The sequence below is a fragment of the Nerophis ophidion genome, linkage group LG02 (genome assembly GCF_033978795.1).
Source record: "Nerophis ophidion isolate RoL-2023_Sa linkage group LG02, RoL_Noph_v1.0, whole genome shotgun sequence".
NCBI classification, from domain to species: Eukaryota; Metazoa; Chordata; class Actinopteri; order Syngnathiformes; family Syngnathidae; genus Nerophis; species Nerophis ophidion.
This window is the reverse complement of record NC_084612.1, coordinates 84,432,575-84,446,114: the sequence shown is the minus strand read 5'-3', so window position 1 is coordinate 84,446,114 and position 13,540 is coordinate 84,432,575. Positions and strand designations below refer to the sequence as shown.

The 13,540-nt window shown below is 41.6% G+C and overlaps 1 protein-coding gene across 2 annotated transcripts in view; it reads right to left on the bottom strand.

Moving 5' to 3' along the window:
- Positions 1-4,648: 4,648 nt before the first annotated feature.
- LOC133546728 (neuropilin and tolloid-like protein 2) overlaps positions 4,649-13,540 on the bottom strand; it is a 62,527-nt gene continuing 53,635 nt past the window's right edge. Inside the window, exons 8-10 of one of the 2 annotated variants that reach the window (XM_061892544.1) lie at positions 11,270-11,383; positions 11,059-11,189; positions 4,649-6,383 (exon numbers count right to left, since the gene is read on the bottom strand). In XM_061892544.1, the coding sequence (XP_061748528.1) occupies positions 5,700-6,383; positions 11,059-11,189; positions 11,270-11,383 (929 nt within the window). In that variant the 3' untranslated portion in view covers positions 4,649-5,699. Of the gene's footprint in view, positions 6,384-11,004; positions 11,190-11,269; positions 11,384-13,540 lie in introns of both variants that reach the window. The other variant, XM_061892533.1, reaches the window with a different exon arrangement.

Here is a 13,540-nt window from a genome sequence, read left to right as displayed (position 1 = left end):
TTAGCATGCTAATATGGGAGACGCTAACAAAAAAAAAGCTAGCATGCTAACGTTCTCACAAGTATGCTAACAGTTAGCGTGCGTTAACTTGCTCGATACCAACGCAGATAGGAAAAAAAACATGATTTTTGCACGGCGGGTGCTCTTTTGTGTGTCTATGATGAACTGTTAACCTTGTAACAGACTACAATACCTGAGGGGAGGGGGCTGTCACGTGACTTCAAAGGACTTCATGTAATTAGATGACCCTGCCACTATTACACAATGACACCACTTTATGTAGGATTTGTTGAAAAACTTCATGCTGAACAATGTCTGATTGAAGGACACCAGAAGCCAAATGAGACACATGAGCTCCATAAAAGTGACATTTTCTGAGCTTGGACATGTGTGTCAACGTTTTCACCGAAACACATGACAGTGGCATAAAAGATGTGGCTGTGAGGACAGGTTGTCCACCAAAAGAAAAGCAAATTTTCAGGGCTTTAACGCTCTAGTAAATCTGAGTGAAGGCCATCCGCTTTAATGGAGATTGTTTGTCTGTGAATAGCGTCGCCATGGTAACACGAAATGTTCCCAATTTAGATTCCCGCCATCGACGCGAACGAGACCTTTCCGACGGTATAACATATGTAGGGGTTTAGTAAACCGGTTCGTTTCATATTAGAAAAAAGGTGTGTAACCTTTCAATCGGCCCATTTTGTTTGTTTGTTCGTAAATATGGTTGCCATGGTAGCACAAAATGTTCCCAATTTAGATTCCCCCCGTGGACGCGAACGAGACCTTTCCGACGGTATAACATATGTGGGGGTTCATTGGCTGGTTCGTCTCAGTAGTAGACGTAAGAGAAAAAATGCGGGGAACTACAAAAATAAAAATAAAAGTTGAAGTATGAGCAATAATAATATTAGCTGCTTGTTTTGCAGCAGGCCCATAACAAGTATTGGCGATATTGTTACTACAAGTGCTAACACAAACTAAAGTAGCGAGTGGTTTGCTACTTCCTCGCTTCCCTGCTCCCTGGAAGTTTATTCCCGATCATAAACCACGCCTCTGACCCGGATAGTGGAAGGCTGAGGACGCGTCGCCATGGTAACACGAAATGTTCCCAACTTAAAGTAGGCCCAACGTCGCGAACAAGACCTTTCCGACGGTATAACATATGTGGGGGTTCGTTGGCTGGTTCGTTTCGTATTAGACAAAAGGTGTGTACCCATTCAATCGGCCCTTTTTTTGTTTGTTCGTGAATATGGTTGCCATGGTAGCACAAAATGTTCCCAATTTAGATTCCCCTCGTGGACGCGAACGAGACCTTTCCGACGGTATAACATATGTGGGGGTTCATTGGCTGGTTCGTCTCAGTAGTAGACGTAAGAGAAAAAATGCGGGGAACTACAAAAATAAAAATACAAGTTGAAGTATGAGCAATAATAATATTAGCTGCTTGTTTTGCAGCAGGCCCATAACAAGTATTGGCGATATTGTTACTACAAGTGCTAACACAAACTAAAGTAGCGAGTGGTTCGCTACTTCCTCGCTTCCCTGCTCCCTGGAAGTTTATTCCCGATCATAAACCACGCCTCTGACCCGGATAGTGGAAGGCTGAGGACGCGTCGCCATGGTAACACGAAATGTTCCCAACTTAAAGTAGGCCCAACGTCGCGAACAAGACCTTTCCGACGGTATAACATATGTGGGGGTTTGTTGGCTGGTTCGTTTCATATTAGACAAAAGGTGTGTACCCATTCAATCGGCCCATTTTTGTTTGTTTGTTCGTGAATATGGTTGCCATGGTAACACAAAATGTTCCCAATTTAGATTCCCCCCGTCAACGTGAACGAGACCTTTCCGCCGGTATAACATATGTGGGGGTTCGTTGGCTGGTTCGTCTCAGTAGTGGACATGAGAGAAAAATGCGGGGAACTACAAAAATAAAACTAAAAGTTGAAGTATGAGCAATATTAATATGGGCGGCTTGTTTTGCAGCAGGCCCATAACAAGTATTGGTGATATTGTTACTTTAAACGTTAACACAAACTATAATAGCGAGTGGTTCGCTACTTCCTCGCTTCCCTACTCCCTGGAAGTTTATTCCCAATCATAAACCTCACCTCTGACCCGGATAGTGGAAGGCTGGGGACGTGTCACCATGGTAACACAAAATGTTCCCAACTCAAAGTAGGCCCAACGGCACGAACAAGACCTTTCCGATGGTATAACATATGTGGGGGTTCGTTGGCCGGTTCGTTTTGTATTAGACAAAAGGTGTGTAACCTTTCAATCGGCCCATTTATTTTTGTTTGTTCGTTTAATAGCGTCGCCATGGTAACACAAAATGTTCCCAACTTAAAATAACCCCGTCGGCCCGAACGAGACCTTTCCGACGGTACAACATATGTGGGGGTTCGTTGGCCATTTCGTTTTGTATTAGACAAAAGGCCCATTTTTTTTGTTTGTTCGTGAGGGCGTTGCCATGGTAACACAACATTTTTTTTTTTAGATTTCCCCCGTCGGCGCAAACGAGACCTTTCTAACGGTATAACATTTGCAGGGGGTTCGTCTCAGTAGTAGACGGAAGAGAACAGATGCGGAGAACTATAAAAATAAAATAAAATAAAAGCTGAAGTATGAGCAATAATAATATGGACTGCTTTTATTGCAGCGGGCCCATAACAAGTATTGGCGATATTGTTACTCTAAGCGCTAACACAAACTATCGGCACACTAGCTTGTGTGACGATCTTTGAGTGGTTTGCTGCTTCCTCGCTTCCCTGCTCCCTGGAAGTTTACCCGGTCATAAACCACGCCTCTCACCCGGATAGTAGAAGGCTGAGGACGTGTTCCGACTATTTGGTACACTTTGACAGCCAATTTAGAAAACGACACGGAAAATCGCTCCTGTGGAGATGTTATTTGTGATGCGGCGTCCTGTAAATAAATCCATAAAGTTGGTGAGTACGTTCTCTTTTAATCCAGCAGAATGAAATAATACAACCGGTGGTTAAATCGTCATCATCTTCAGCTCCATTTGTGCTTGTTTTTACGTTTCACAAAGAAAATTACATCTCCTTTCTCACACCCGCTGAAACATTTCAAACATGGTTTTATTTCTTACCAAAATAAGAGTCTCTCTTTGTGTGTGTGCTCACGCTTAAAGGTACAGTTTGTAAGAAGGGGACCCTTTCAGCCCCGTTTGTTTGCTCTTGTAATACCGCTGCAGTCCTCTGGGGGGCGACATCAGGAGACCACAGGAGGGCGCTGGCGCACTTCAGTCCGTTTTTTTTTACGGCAACTTTGTTGTCCATCCCGGTGCGGCTTGGTCGTGTCGGCAAAGTCTTGGATTCAGCATGTCCGGTGTTTTTTTTTTTCCGGCGCGTAAACGGGGGCTGAATGGTAGCTAGCTATCTTAACGGTGCGCGAGAACAGGGGTGTCCAAACTTTTTCCACCGATGCTGCAAAAGCGAAAGTAGGCGGGGGCCTTTTAGATTTTTGTCATTTTTAATATCAATGCATTGTAACCCTTAGGGCTTCCCTTCATGTTGGTGAATGTTACACATCCAGGGGCCCGAAAGGGTCTCAGTCATTAAAGTGGTAAAAGAAATTGGTATTTCTCCCCCTCCCCAAGTACCATCATTAAGACCAATGCTAAAATACAGTAGCATAGCAGGCATAAGTATTCATTAAAACGGAGGCAGAGGTTTGATTGAACAAAGTTCATACTTCTGGCCACTGTAACGTTACGCATAGTTTGAACAGTAACACTGTGTTTGAATATTTAAGGAATCCCTTGGTGTACCACTAGATGGCGCCCGCGTGCCATTCAACAGTTTGAGAATCGCTAGTCTGTAAATCAACTTAAGATCTTTTTTTTTTTTTTTTTTTAATGCCTTAGTCCCTTTTTGTTGAAACCTTCCTTTTTTAAACTTGGACTCAGACTAACTTGTTAATAAAAAGTATAATAAATGGGTAATAATAATTATAATAGTAAACATAAAATATACAATATCCCCTCCCAAAAAAAACAAAAACAAAAAAACAATTCTCAAAGTAGAATATTTGATGTGAAGTAATTGGAGCAATCAATATGTAAATAATTCATAATGATGCTTTTGGTTCATTATTTTTTGAGCAATCAATGGGAGTTGGAAAAAGGTTTCAGGGATCCAAAACCCCCTACTCATATACCTGTGTGTGTGTGTGTGTGTGTATATATATATATATATATATATATATTATATAAAATGGTACCAAAATGTATTTCTATACTTTTCTATATAAAGGGGACCACAACATTTTTTATTATTGGATTCATTTAGGGGACATGAATATGTTTCTTATTGCAATTTAGTCCTTAAATGAAATAGTGAACATACTAGACAACTTTTAGTAGTAAGTAAACAAACTAAAACTCCTGTTATATGTATATATATATATATATATATATATATATATATATATATATGTATATATATATATATATATATATATATATATATATATGTATATAAACATGTTTGTGTTTGTCTAAAGGTATCTGTATATACATACATACATATATGTATGTATGTATATATATATATGTTTATATATATATGTATGTTTATATATATATATATATATATATATATATAAACATGTTTGTGTTTGTCTAAAGGTATCTGTATATACATATATACATACATACATATATGTATGTATGTATATATATATGTATATGTTTATATATATATATGTATGTTTATATATATATACATATATTTATGTATGTTTATATATATACATTTATTTATGTATGTTTATATATATATACATATATTTATGTATTTATATATATATATACATGTTTATTTGTATATATATATATATATATATATATATATATATATATATACATATATAATTTTCTTATACATATATTTATATGTGCCCTGATGACTTGTCCAGGGTGTACCCCCCGCCTTCCGCCCGATTGTAGCTGAAAATGGCACCAGCGCCCCCCGCGTCCCCAAAGGGAATAAGCGGTAGGAAATGGATGGATACATATATGTATATATATATATATATATATATATATACTGCGATGAGCTGGCGACTTGTCCAGGGTGTACCCCGCCTTCCGCCCGATTGTAGCTGAGATAGGCGCCAGCGCCCCCCCCGACCCCAAAAGGGAATAAGCGGTAGAAAATGGATGGATGGATGTAAATATATATATATAATTTTTTTATTTTGAATCTGTAGACGAACTTCAGATCTATCTGTCGATTTGAATTTATATAATTTTTTGAGCAATGACAGTTTTAAAGTAAAAAAAAAAAACTGCTGACATAGTAGTTTTGTGTTATTAATGTCAATATTGCGACATTTTTTCAAAATATTTCACCTATTTCCCATTTTTTATTTCCACTTTTTGATGCTTTTCTTGTAATTTTCTTTTCCAATGAAATGAAATGAGTAAATTGGCCCCCGGACCGCACTTTGGACACCCTTACGCGGGAAAGTGAAGGAAGAAGTCGTGGAAAAACCGGGCAGGTCAGGGCCGTGTGGCGTTCAGGGAGCCTGGGAAATCTGCCCGATGGCCGGTGAGGAGACTAACACGTAAAGGATGAAATAAATATTTGCTACATATATTTACATGGATAAATATTCTACATCCGGTGAGTGGATGTGAGACGTGGACTGGCGTGGTCTTCATGCAGGTTCTAGAAGTCCATGGACATGGAGCGCTGCTGGGGGTCCACCACGTTGGCGCTGTTACGAGCGCTGCTCCCGCGGATGCTGAGGGTGCCGCAGGGTCCCGCCATCCCGCCGCCGATGCCGCCCGCGATGCCGCTGGGCCCCGCCATCGCCATCCCGCCGGCGAGGGCCACTCCGCCCGTGATGCCCACCGCTCCCCCCGCGATGCCGGAGGCTCCCCCCATGCCGCCCGCCGCTCCCCCGCCGCCCCCGCGGCCGTAGATCTCGCAGGGGATCTCCTCGGCGACGCGGTCCTCGATGACCTGCTGGTCGCAGTCGTGAGTCTGCGGCTTGTAGCCGTAACAACTCTTCTTGTAGGTGCCGCTGGAGTTGAAGGTCTTCATGGGCGGCGGCTTGGAGAAGTCGTTGTGGTAAGAGAGCTCCATGGAGCTGAGCGTGGTGCGGCTGTGCTTCATGCTGCCGCCGCCCTGCGAGCCCTGAGAGCCCTGCGAGCCGCAGTGGTGCTCGTGGACGCAGCGCGACATGGTGGACGAGCGCCGCACCTTGTGGAAGCTGTCCAGCTCCTCCGACAGGTCGCCCATGTCCGAGGACATCTCCTTTTCGCGCAGGGAGAAGAGCTCGTAGTGCGGCGGGTCGAACACCTCCTGCAGCCCCGCCTTGTTGAAGACGCCGGGCCGCCGGGCGACCACCTGCCGGAGACACCGGACACTTTTCACACGGAGATACTTTTGCACGACACTCACACTTTTCTGCAACTTCCAGTGGTCCCCAACCTTTTTGTATCCGCTTAATAATTTGTCCCGCGGCCCGGGGGGTGTCCTTTTTTCTTCTTCTTTCTTCTTTGTCATGAAAAAGGGACGTTTTTGTCATGAAAAAGGGATTTTTTTGTGGTTGGTGCACTATTTGTAAGTGTATATTGTGTTTTTTATGTTGATTTAATTATTATTATTATTATTTTTTATATTTTTTTTATAAAAAATTATTCTGCTGCCCGGTGGTTGGGGACCACTGATCTGGACGAAACTGTTTCCATATGTTCAATGGACCTGCAGCCCGCCACACATACATGGGGACCGCCACACATGCATTTAAATAAACACAAACATGTGGACCGCCAGAGATACATTTAGACAAACACAAACATGGGGACCGCCACAGATGCATTTGGACAAACACAAACATGGGGACCACCACAGATGCATTTGGACAAACACAAACATGGGGACCGCCACAGATGCATTTAAACAGACACAAACATGGGGACCGCCACAGATGCATTTAAACAGACACAAACATGGGGACCGCCACAGATGCATTTAAACAGACACAAACATGGGGACCACCACGGATGCATTTGGACAAACATAAACATGTGGACCGCCAGAGATACATTTAGACAAACACAAACATGTAGACCACCACACATGCATTTGGACCAACACAAACATGGGGACCGCCACAGATGCATTTGGACCAACACAAACATGTAGATCGCCACAGATGCATTTAAATAAACACAAACACGTAGACCACCACAGATGCATTTGGACAAACACAAACATGGGGACCACCACAGATGCATTTGGACAAACACAAACATGGGGACCGCCACGGATGCATTTAAACAGACACAAACATGGGACCGCCACAGATGCATTTCGACAAACACAAACATGGGGACCGCCACAGATGCATTTGGACAAACACAAACATGTAGACCAACACCGATACATTAGACAAGCACAAACATGTAGACCGCCACAGATGCATTTGGACAAACACAAACATGTGTACCACCAGAGATACATTTAGACAAACACAAACATGTGGACCGCCAGAGATACATTTAGACAAACACAAACATGGGGACCGCCACAGATGGATTTAAATAAACACAAACATGTAGACCACCACAGATGCATTTGGACAAACACAAACATGTGGACCGCCAGAGATACATTTAGACAAACACAAACATTGGGACCGCCACAGATGCATTTGGACAAACACAAACATGGGGACCACCACAGATGCATTTAAATAAACACAAACATGTAGACCACGACGGATACATTAGACATGCACAAACATGTAGACCGCCACAGATGCATTTGGACAAACACAAATATGTAGACCACCAGAGATACATTTTCACAAACACAAACATGTAGATCGCCACAGATGCATTTAGACAAACACAAACATGAGGACCGCCACGTATACATTTTCAAAAACAAACATGTTGACCACCCCAGATACATTTAGACGAACACAAACTTGTGGACCGCCACAGATGCATTTAGACAAACACAAATGTGAACCGTCACAGATGCAAACACAAACATGCAGACCACCACAGATACATTAGACAAGCACAAACATAATCTGCCACAGATACATTAGACAGACCGCTTCAGATACATTTGGACAAACAAACATTTATTCCGCCACAGATACATTTAGACAAACGCAAATATGTGGATCACCACTGATACATTTAGACAAACATGTGGACCACCACAGATACATTTTAACAAACACAAACATGTAGACCGCCACAGATGCATTTAGACAAACACAAATATGTAGACCACCACCTATACATTTAGACCACCACAAATTGATTCAGACCACCACAAACAAATTTAGAGCACCACCAATACATTCAGACCACCACAAGTATTTTCAGACAACCACAAATAAATTTAGACCACCACAAATGGAATCCGACCACCACCAATACATTTATATTACCCCAAACACATTTAGACCACCACCAATTCATTCAGACCACCACAAATGGATTCAGACCACCACAAACACATTCAGACCACCACAAATACATTTAGACCACCACAAATAGAATCAGACCACCACCAAAACATTTAGATCACCACAAACACATTTACACCACGACTAATACATTTAGACCACCACAAATGGATTCAGTCCACCACAAATAGATTCAGACCACCACAAACACATTTTGACCACCACAAATGGAATCAGACCAACACCAAAACATTGGGACCACCACAAATGGATTCAGTCCACCACAAATAGATTCAGACCACCACAAACACATTTTGACCACCACAAACGGAACCAGACCACCACCAAAACATTCAGACCACCACAATTACATTTAGACCACCACCAATACATTTAGACCACCACAAATGGATTCAGACCACCACAAACACATTTAGAGCAACACCAATACATTCAAACCACCACAAATACATGTAGACCACCACAAATAGATTCAGACCACCACAAACACATTTAGAGCACCACAAATACATTTAGAGAACCACAAATATATTTAGAGCACCACAAACACATTTACAACACCACCAATACATTTAGACCACCCCAAATGGATTCAGTCAACCACAAATACATTCAGACCACCACAAATACATTTAGACCACCACCAATACATTTAGACCACCACAAATGGATTCAGACCACCACAAATACATTTAGAGAACCACACATATATTTAGACCACCACAAATGGATTCAAATCACCACAAACACATTCACACCACCACAAACATACTTGGAGCACCACAAATACATTCAGACCACCACAAATACATTTAGAGCACCACAAATACAATTAGAGCACCACCAATACATTTAGAGCACCACAAATACATTTAGAGCACCACAAATACAAGAAACAAGACAATGTGGTTCCAACTGTGGATGTCAGTGTGATTCCTTGAGAGCAGGTAATGATTTGGGGAGTTAGGAAGCAGGAATTGGAGGAACATCATTTCTCAATGGGAACATTGATTTGGGGAGTTAGGAAGCATGAATTGGAAGAACATCATTTCTCAAAGGGAACATTGATTTGGGGAGTTAGGAAGCATGAATTGGAGGAACATGATTTCTGAGGTGGAACATTGATTTGGGGAGTTAGGAAGCATGAATTGGAGGAACATGATTTCTCAAAGGGAACATTGATTTGAGGTGTTAGGAAGCATGAATTGGAGCAACATCATTTCTCAATGGGAACATTGATGTGGGGAGTTAGGAAGCATGAATTGGAGGAACATGATTTCTCAGGTGGAACATTGATTTGGGGAGTTAGGAAGCATGAATTGGAGGAACATGATTTCTCAAGGGGAAGATTGATTTGGGGAGTTAGGAAGCATGAATTGGAGGAACATAATTTCTCAAGGGGAAGATTGATTTGGGGAGTTAGGAAGCATGAACTGGAGGAACATGATTCCTCAAGGGGAACATTGATTTGGGGAGTTAGGAAGCATGAATTGGAGGAACATGATTCCTCAAGGGGAACATTGATTTGGGGAGTTAGGAAGCATGAATTGGAGGACGATGATTTCTCAAGGGGAACATTGATTTGGGGAGTTAGGAAGCATGAACTGGAGGAACATGGTTTCTCAAGGGGAACATTGATTTGATTTGGGGAGTTAGGAAGCATGAATTGGAGGAACATGATTTCTCAAGGGGAACATTAATTTGGGGAGTTAGGAAGCATGAATTGGAGGAACATGATTTCTCAAGGGGAACATTGATTTGGGGAGTTAGGAAGCATGAATTGGAGGAACATGATTTTTCAAGGGGAACATTGATTTGGGGAGTTAGGAAGCATGGATTGGAGGACCATCATTTCTCAAAGGGAACATTGATTTGGGGAGTTAGGAAGCATGAATTGGGGGAACATGATTTCTCAAGGGGAACATTGATTTGGGGAGTTAGGTAGCATGAATTGGAGGAACATGATTTCTCAAAGGGAACATTAATTTGGGGAGTTAGGAAGCATGAATAATGAACATGATATCTCAAGAGGAACATTGATTTGGGGAGTTAGGAAGCATGAATTGGAGGACCATGATTTCTCAAAGGGAACATTGATTTGGGGAGTTAGGAAGCATGAATTGGGGGACCATGATTTCTCAAAGGGAACATTGATTTGGGGAGTTAGGAAGCATGAATTGGAGGAACATGATTTCTCAGGTGGAACATTGATTTGGGGAGTTAGGAAGCATGAATTGGAGGAACATGATTTCTCAGGTGGAACATTGATTTGGGGAGTTAGGAAGCATGAATTGGAGGAACATGATTTCTCAAGGGGAACATTGATTTGGGGAGTTAGGAAGCATGAATTGGAGGACCAGGATTTCTCAGGTGGAACATTGATTTGGGGAGTTAGGAAGCATGAATTGGAGGAACATGATTTCTCAGGTGGAACATTGATTTGGGGAGTTAGGAAGCATGAGTTGGAGGACCATGAGTTCTCAAGGGCAACAAACATTTCTTGGGTTTGCAGCGCACCTTTTGGAGCGGATGGCCGAGGTGTTTGTCCCTCAAAGTTCTGCCTGAAGTTACCTTCTTCCTGGGCTGCTTCATCTGGACCAGGATGGAGATGATGAGCAGAACCAGGACGATCCCGGACGAGACGCCGATGACGGTGCCGTGGGTCTTGGTGATCTGATGGAAGAGACCGCTGGATCGCCTCTCTGGACGGGCAAACACAGCGAGGTGAAATATTCTCACGGCGGAGACAAAGTTGGAGACCAGACTCCGGTCTGGGTCGGACCTTTGCAGTGGTTTTCGTCCCAGGGGTAGACGCAGTTCTGCACGCCGTTGCACACCAGCGAGTTGTTGATGCACATGTTGCTGTGGCAGAAGAAGGTGTTGGCCGAGCACGGAGCTGCAACACAAACTGTCTACTCAGCGCTTTGTTTGGGAACAACCTGCAAACACTGGAGACCACCAGAGTCTAGACCTCAAAACCATAGTCATAGACTGCCTGTCTGCCTTGCTTGAGCAACAATAAATACATAACAACAATAAATACATAACAACAATACATACATAACAACAATAAATACATAACAACAATACATACATAACAATAATACATACGTAACAACAATAAATACATAACAACAATACATACATAACAATAATGCATACATAACAACAATAAATACATAACAACAATACATACATAACAATAATAAATATATAACAACAATAAATACATAACAACAATAAATACATAACAACAATACATACATAACAACAATAAATACATAACAACAATACATACATAACAACAATAAATATATAACAACAATAAATACATAACAACAATAAATATATAACAACAATAAATATATAACAACAATAAATACAATAAAAAAGGCTGGAGAGCGGGAAGACAAGGAAGATGGAGAAGGGAATATTTACACTTTTTCTTTGGCATTTAAGGCGACATATACATTTAAACAAACACAAACATGTGGACCGCCACTGATGCATTTAGACAAACATGTGGACCGCTACGGATAAATTTAGACAAACGTGGACCACTACAGATATATTGGACAAACACAAAAATGTAGACCACCACAGATACATTTAAACAAACACAAACCTGTGGACCGCCACTGATGCATTTAGACAAACGTGAACCACTACAGATATATTGGACAAACACAAAAATGTAGACCACCACGGTTACATTATACAAACACACACATGTAGACCGCCAAAGATACATTTAAACAAACACAAACATGTGGACCGCAACTGATGCATTTAGACAAACATGTGGACCGCCAGAGATACATTTAGACAAACATGTGAACTGCTACATATACATTTGGACAAACACAAACATTTAGACCGCCGCAGATACATTCAGACAAACACGAACATGTAGACCACCACATATACATTTAAACAAATACAAACATATGGACCGCCACTGACACATTTCGACAAACATGTGGACCGCTGCAGATAAATTTAGACAAACGTGGACCATTACAGATATATTGGACAAACACAAACATGTAGACCACCACATATACATTTAAACAAACACAAACATGTGGACCGCCACTGACGCATTTAGACAAACACGTGGAACGCCGCAGATAAATTTAGACAAACGTGGTCCACTACAGATATATTGGACGAACACAAAAATGTAGACCACCACTGTTACATTAGACAAACACACACATGTAGACCGCCAAAGATACATTTAAACAAACACAAACATGTGGACCGCAACTGATCTATTTAGACAAACATGTGGACCGCCAGAGATATATTTAGACAAACGTGAACTACTACATATACATTTGGAAAAACACAAACATGTAGACCACCACAGATACATTTAAACAAACACAAACGTGGACCGCCACTGATGCATTTGGACAAACGCGGACCCCCACAGATAAATTTTGACAAATGTGGACCACTACAGATATATTGGACAAACACAAAAATGTGGACCGCCACTGATGCATTTAGACAAACACGTGGACCGCCGCAGATAAATTTAGACAAACGTGGTCCACTACAGATATATTGGACAAACACAAAAATGTAGACCACCACTGTTACATTAGACAAACACATACATGTAGACCACCAGAGATACATTTAAACAAACACAAACATGTGGACCGCAACTGATGCATTTAGACAAACATGTGGACCACCAGAGATACATTTAGACAAACGTGAACAACTAGATATACATTTGGAAAAACACAAACATGTAGACCACCACATATACATTTAAACAAACACAAATATGTGGACCACCACTGATGCATTTAGACAAACACGTGGACCGCCACAGATACATTTGGACAAATGTGGACCACTACAGATATATTGGACAAACACAAAAATGTAGACCACCACTGATGCATTTAAACAAAAACGTGGACCGCCACAGATACATTCAGACAAACGTGGTCCACTACAGATATATTGGACAAACACAAAAATGTAGACCACCACGGTCACATTATACAAACACACACATGTAGACCGCCAAAGA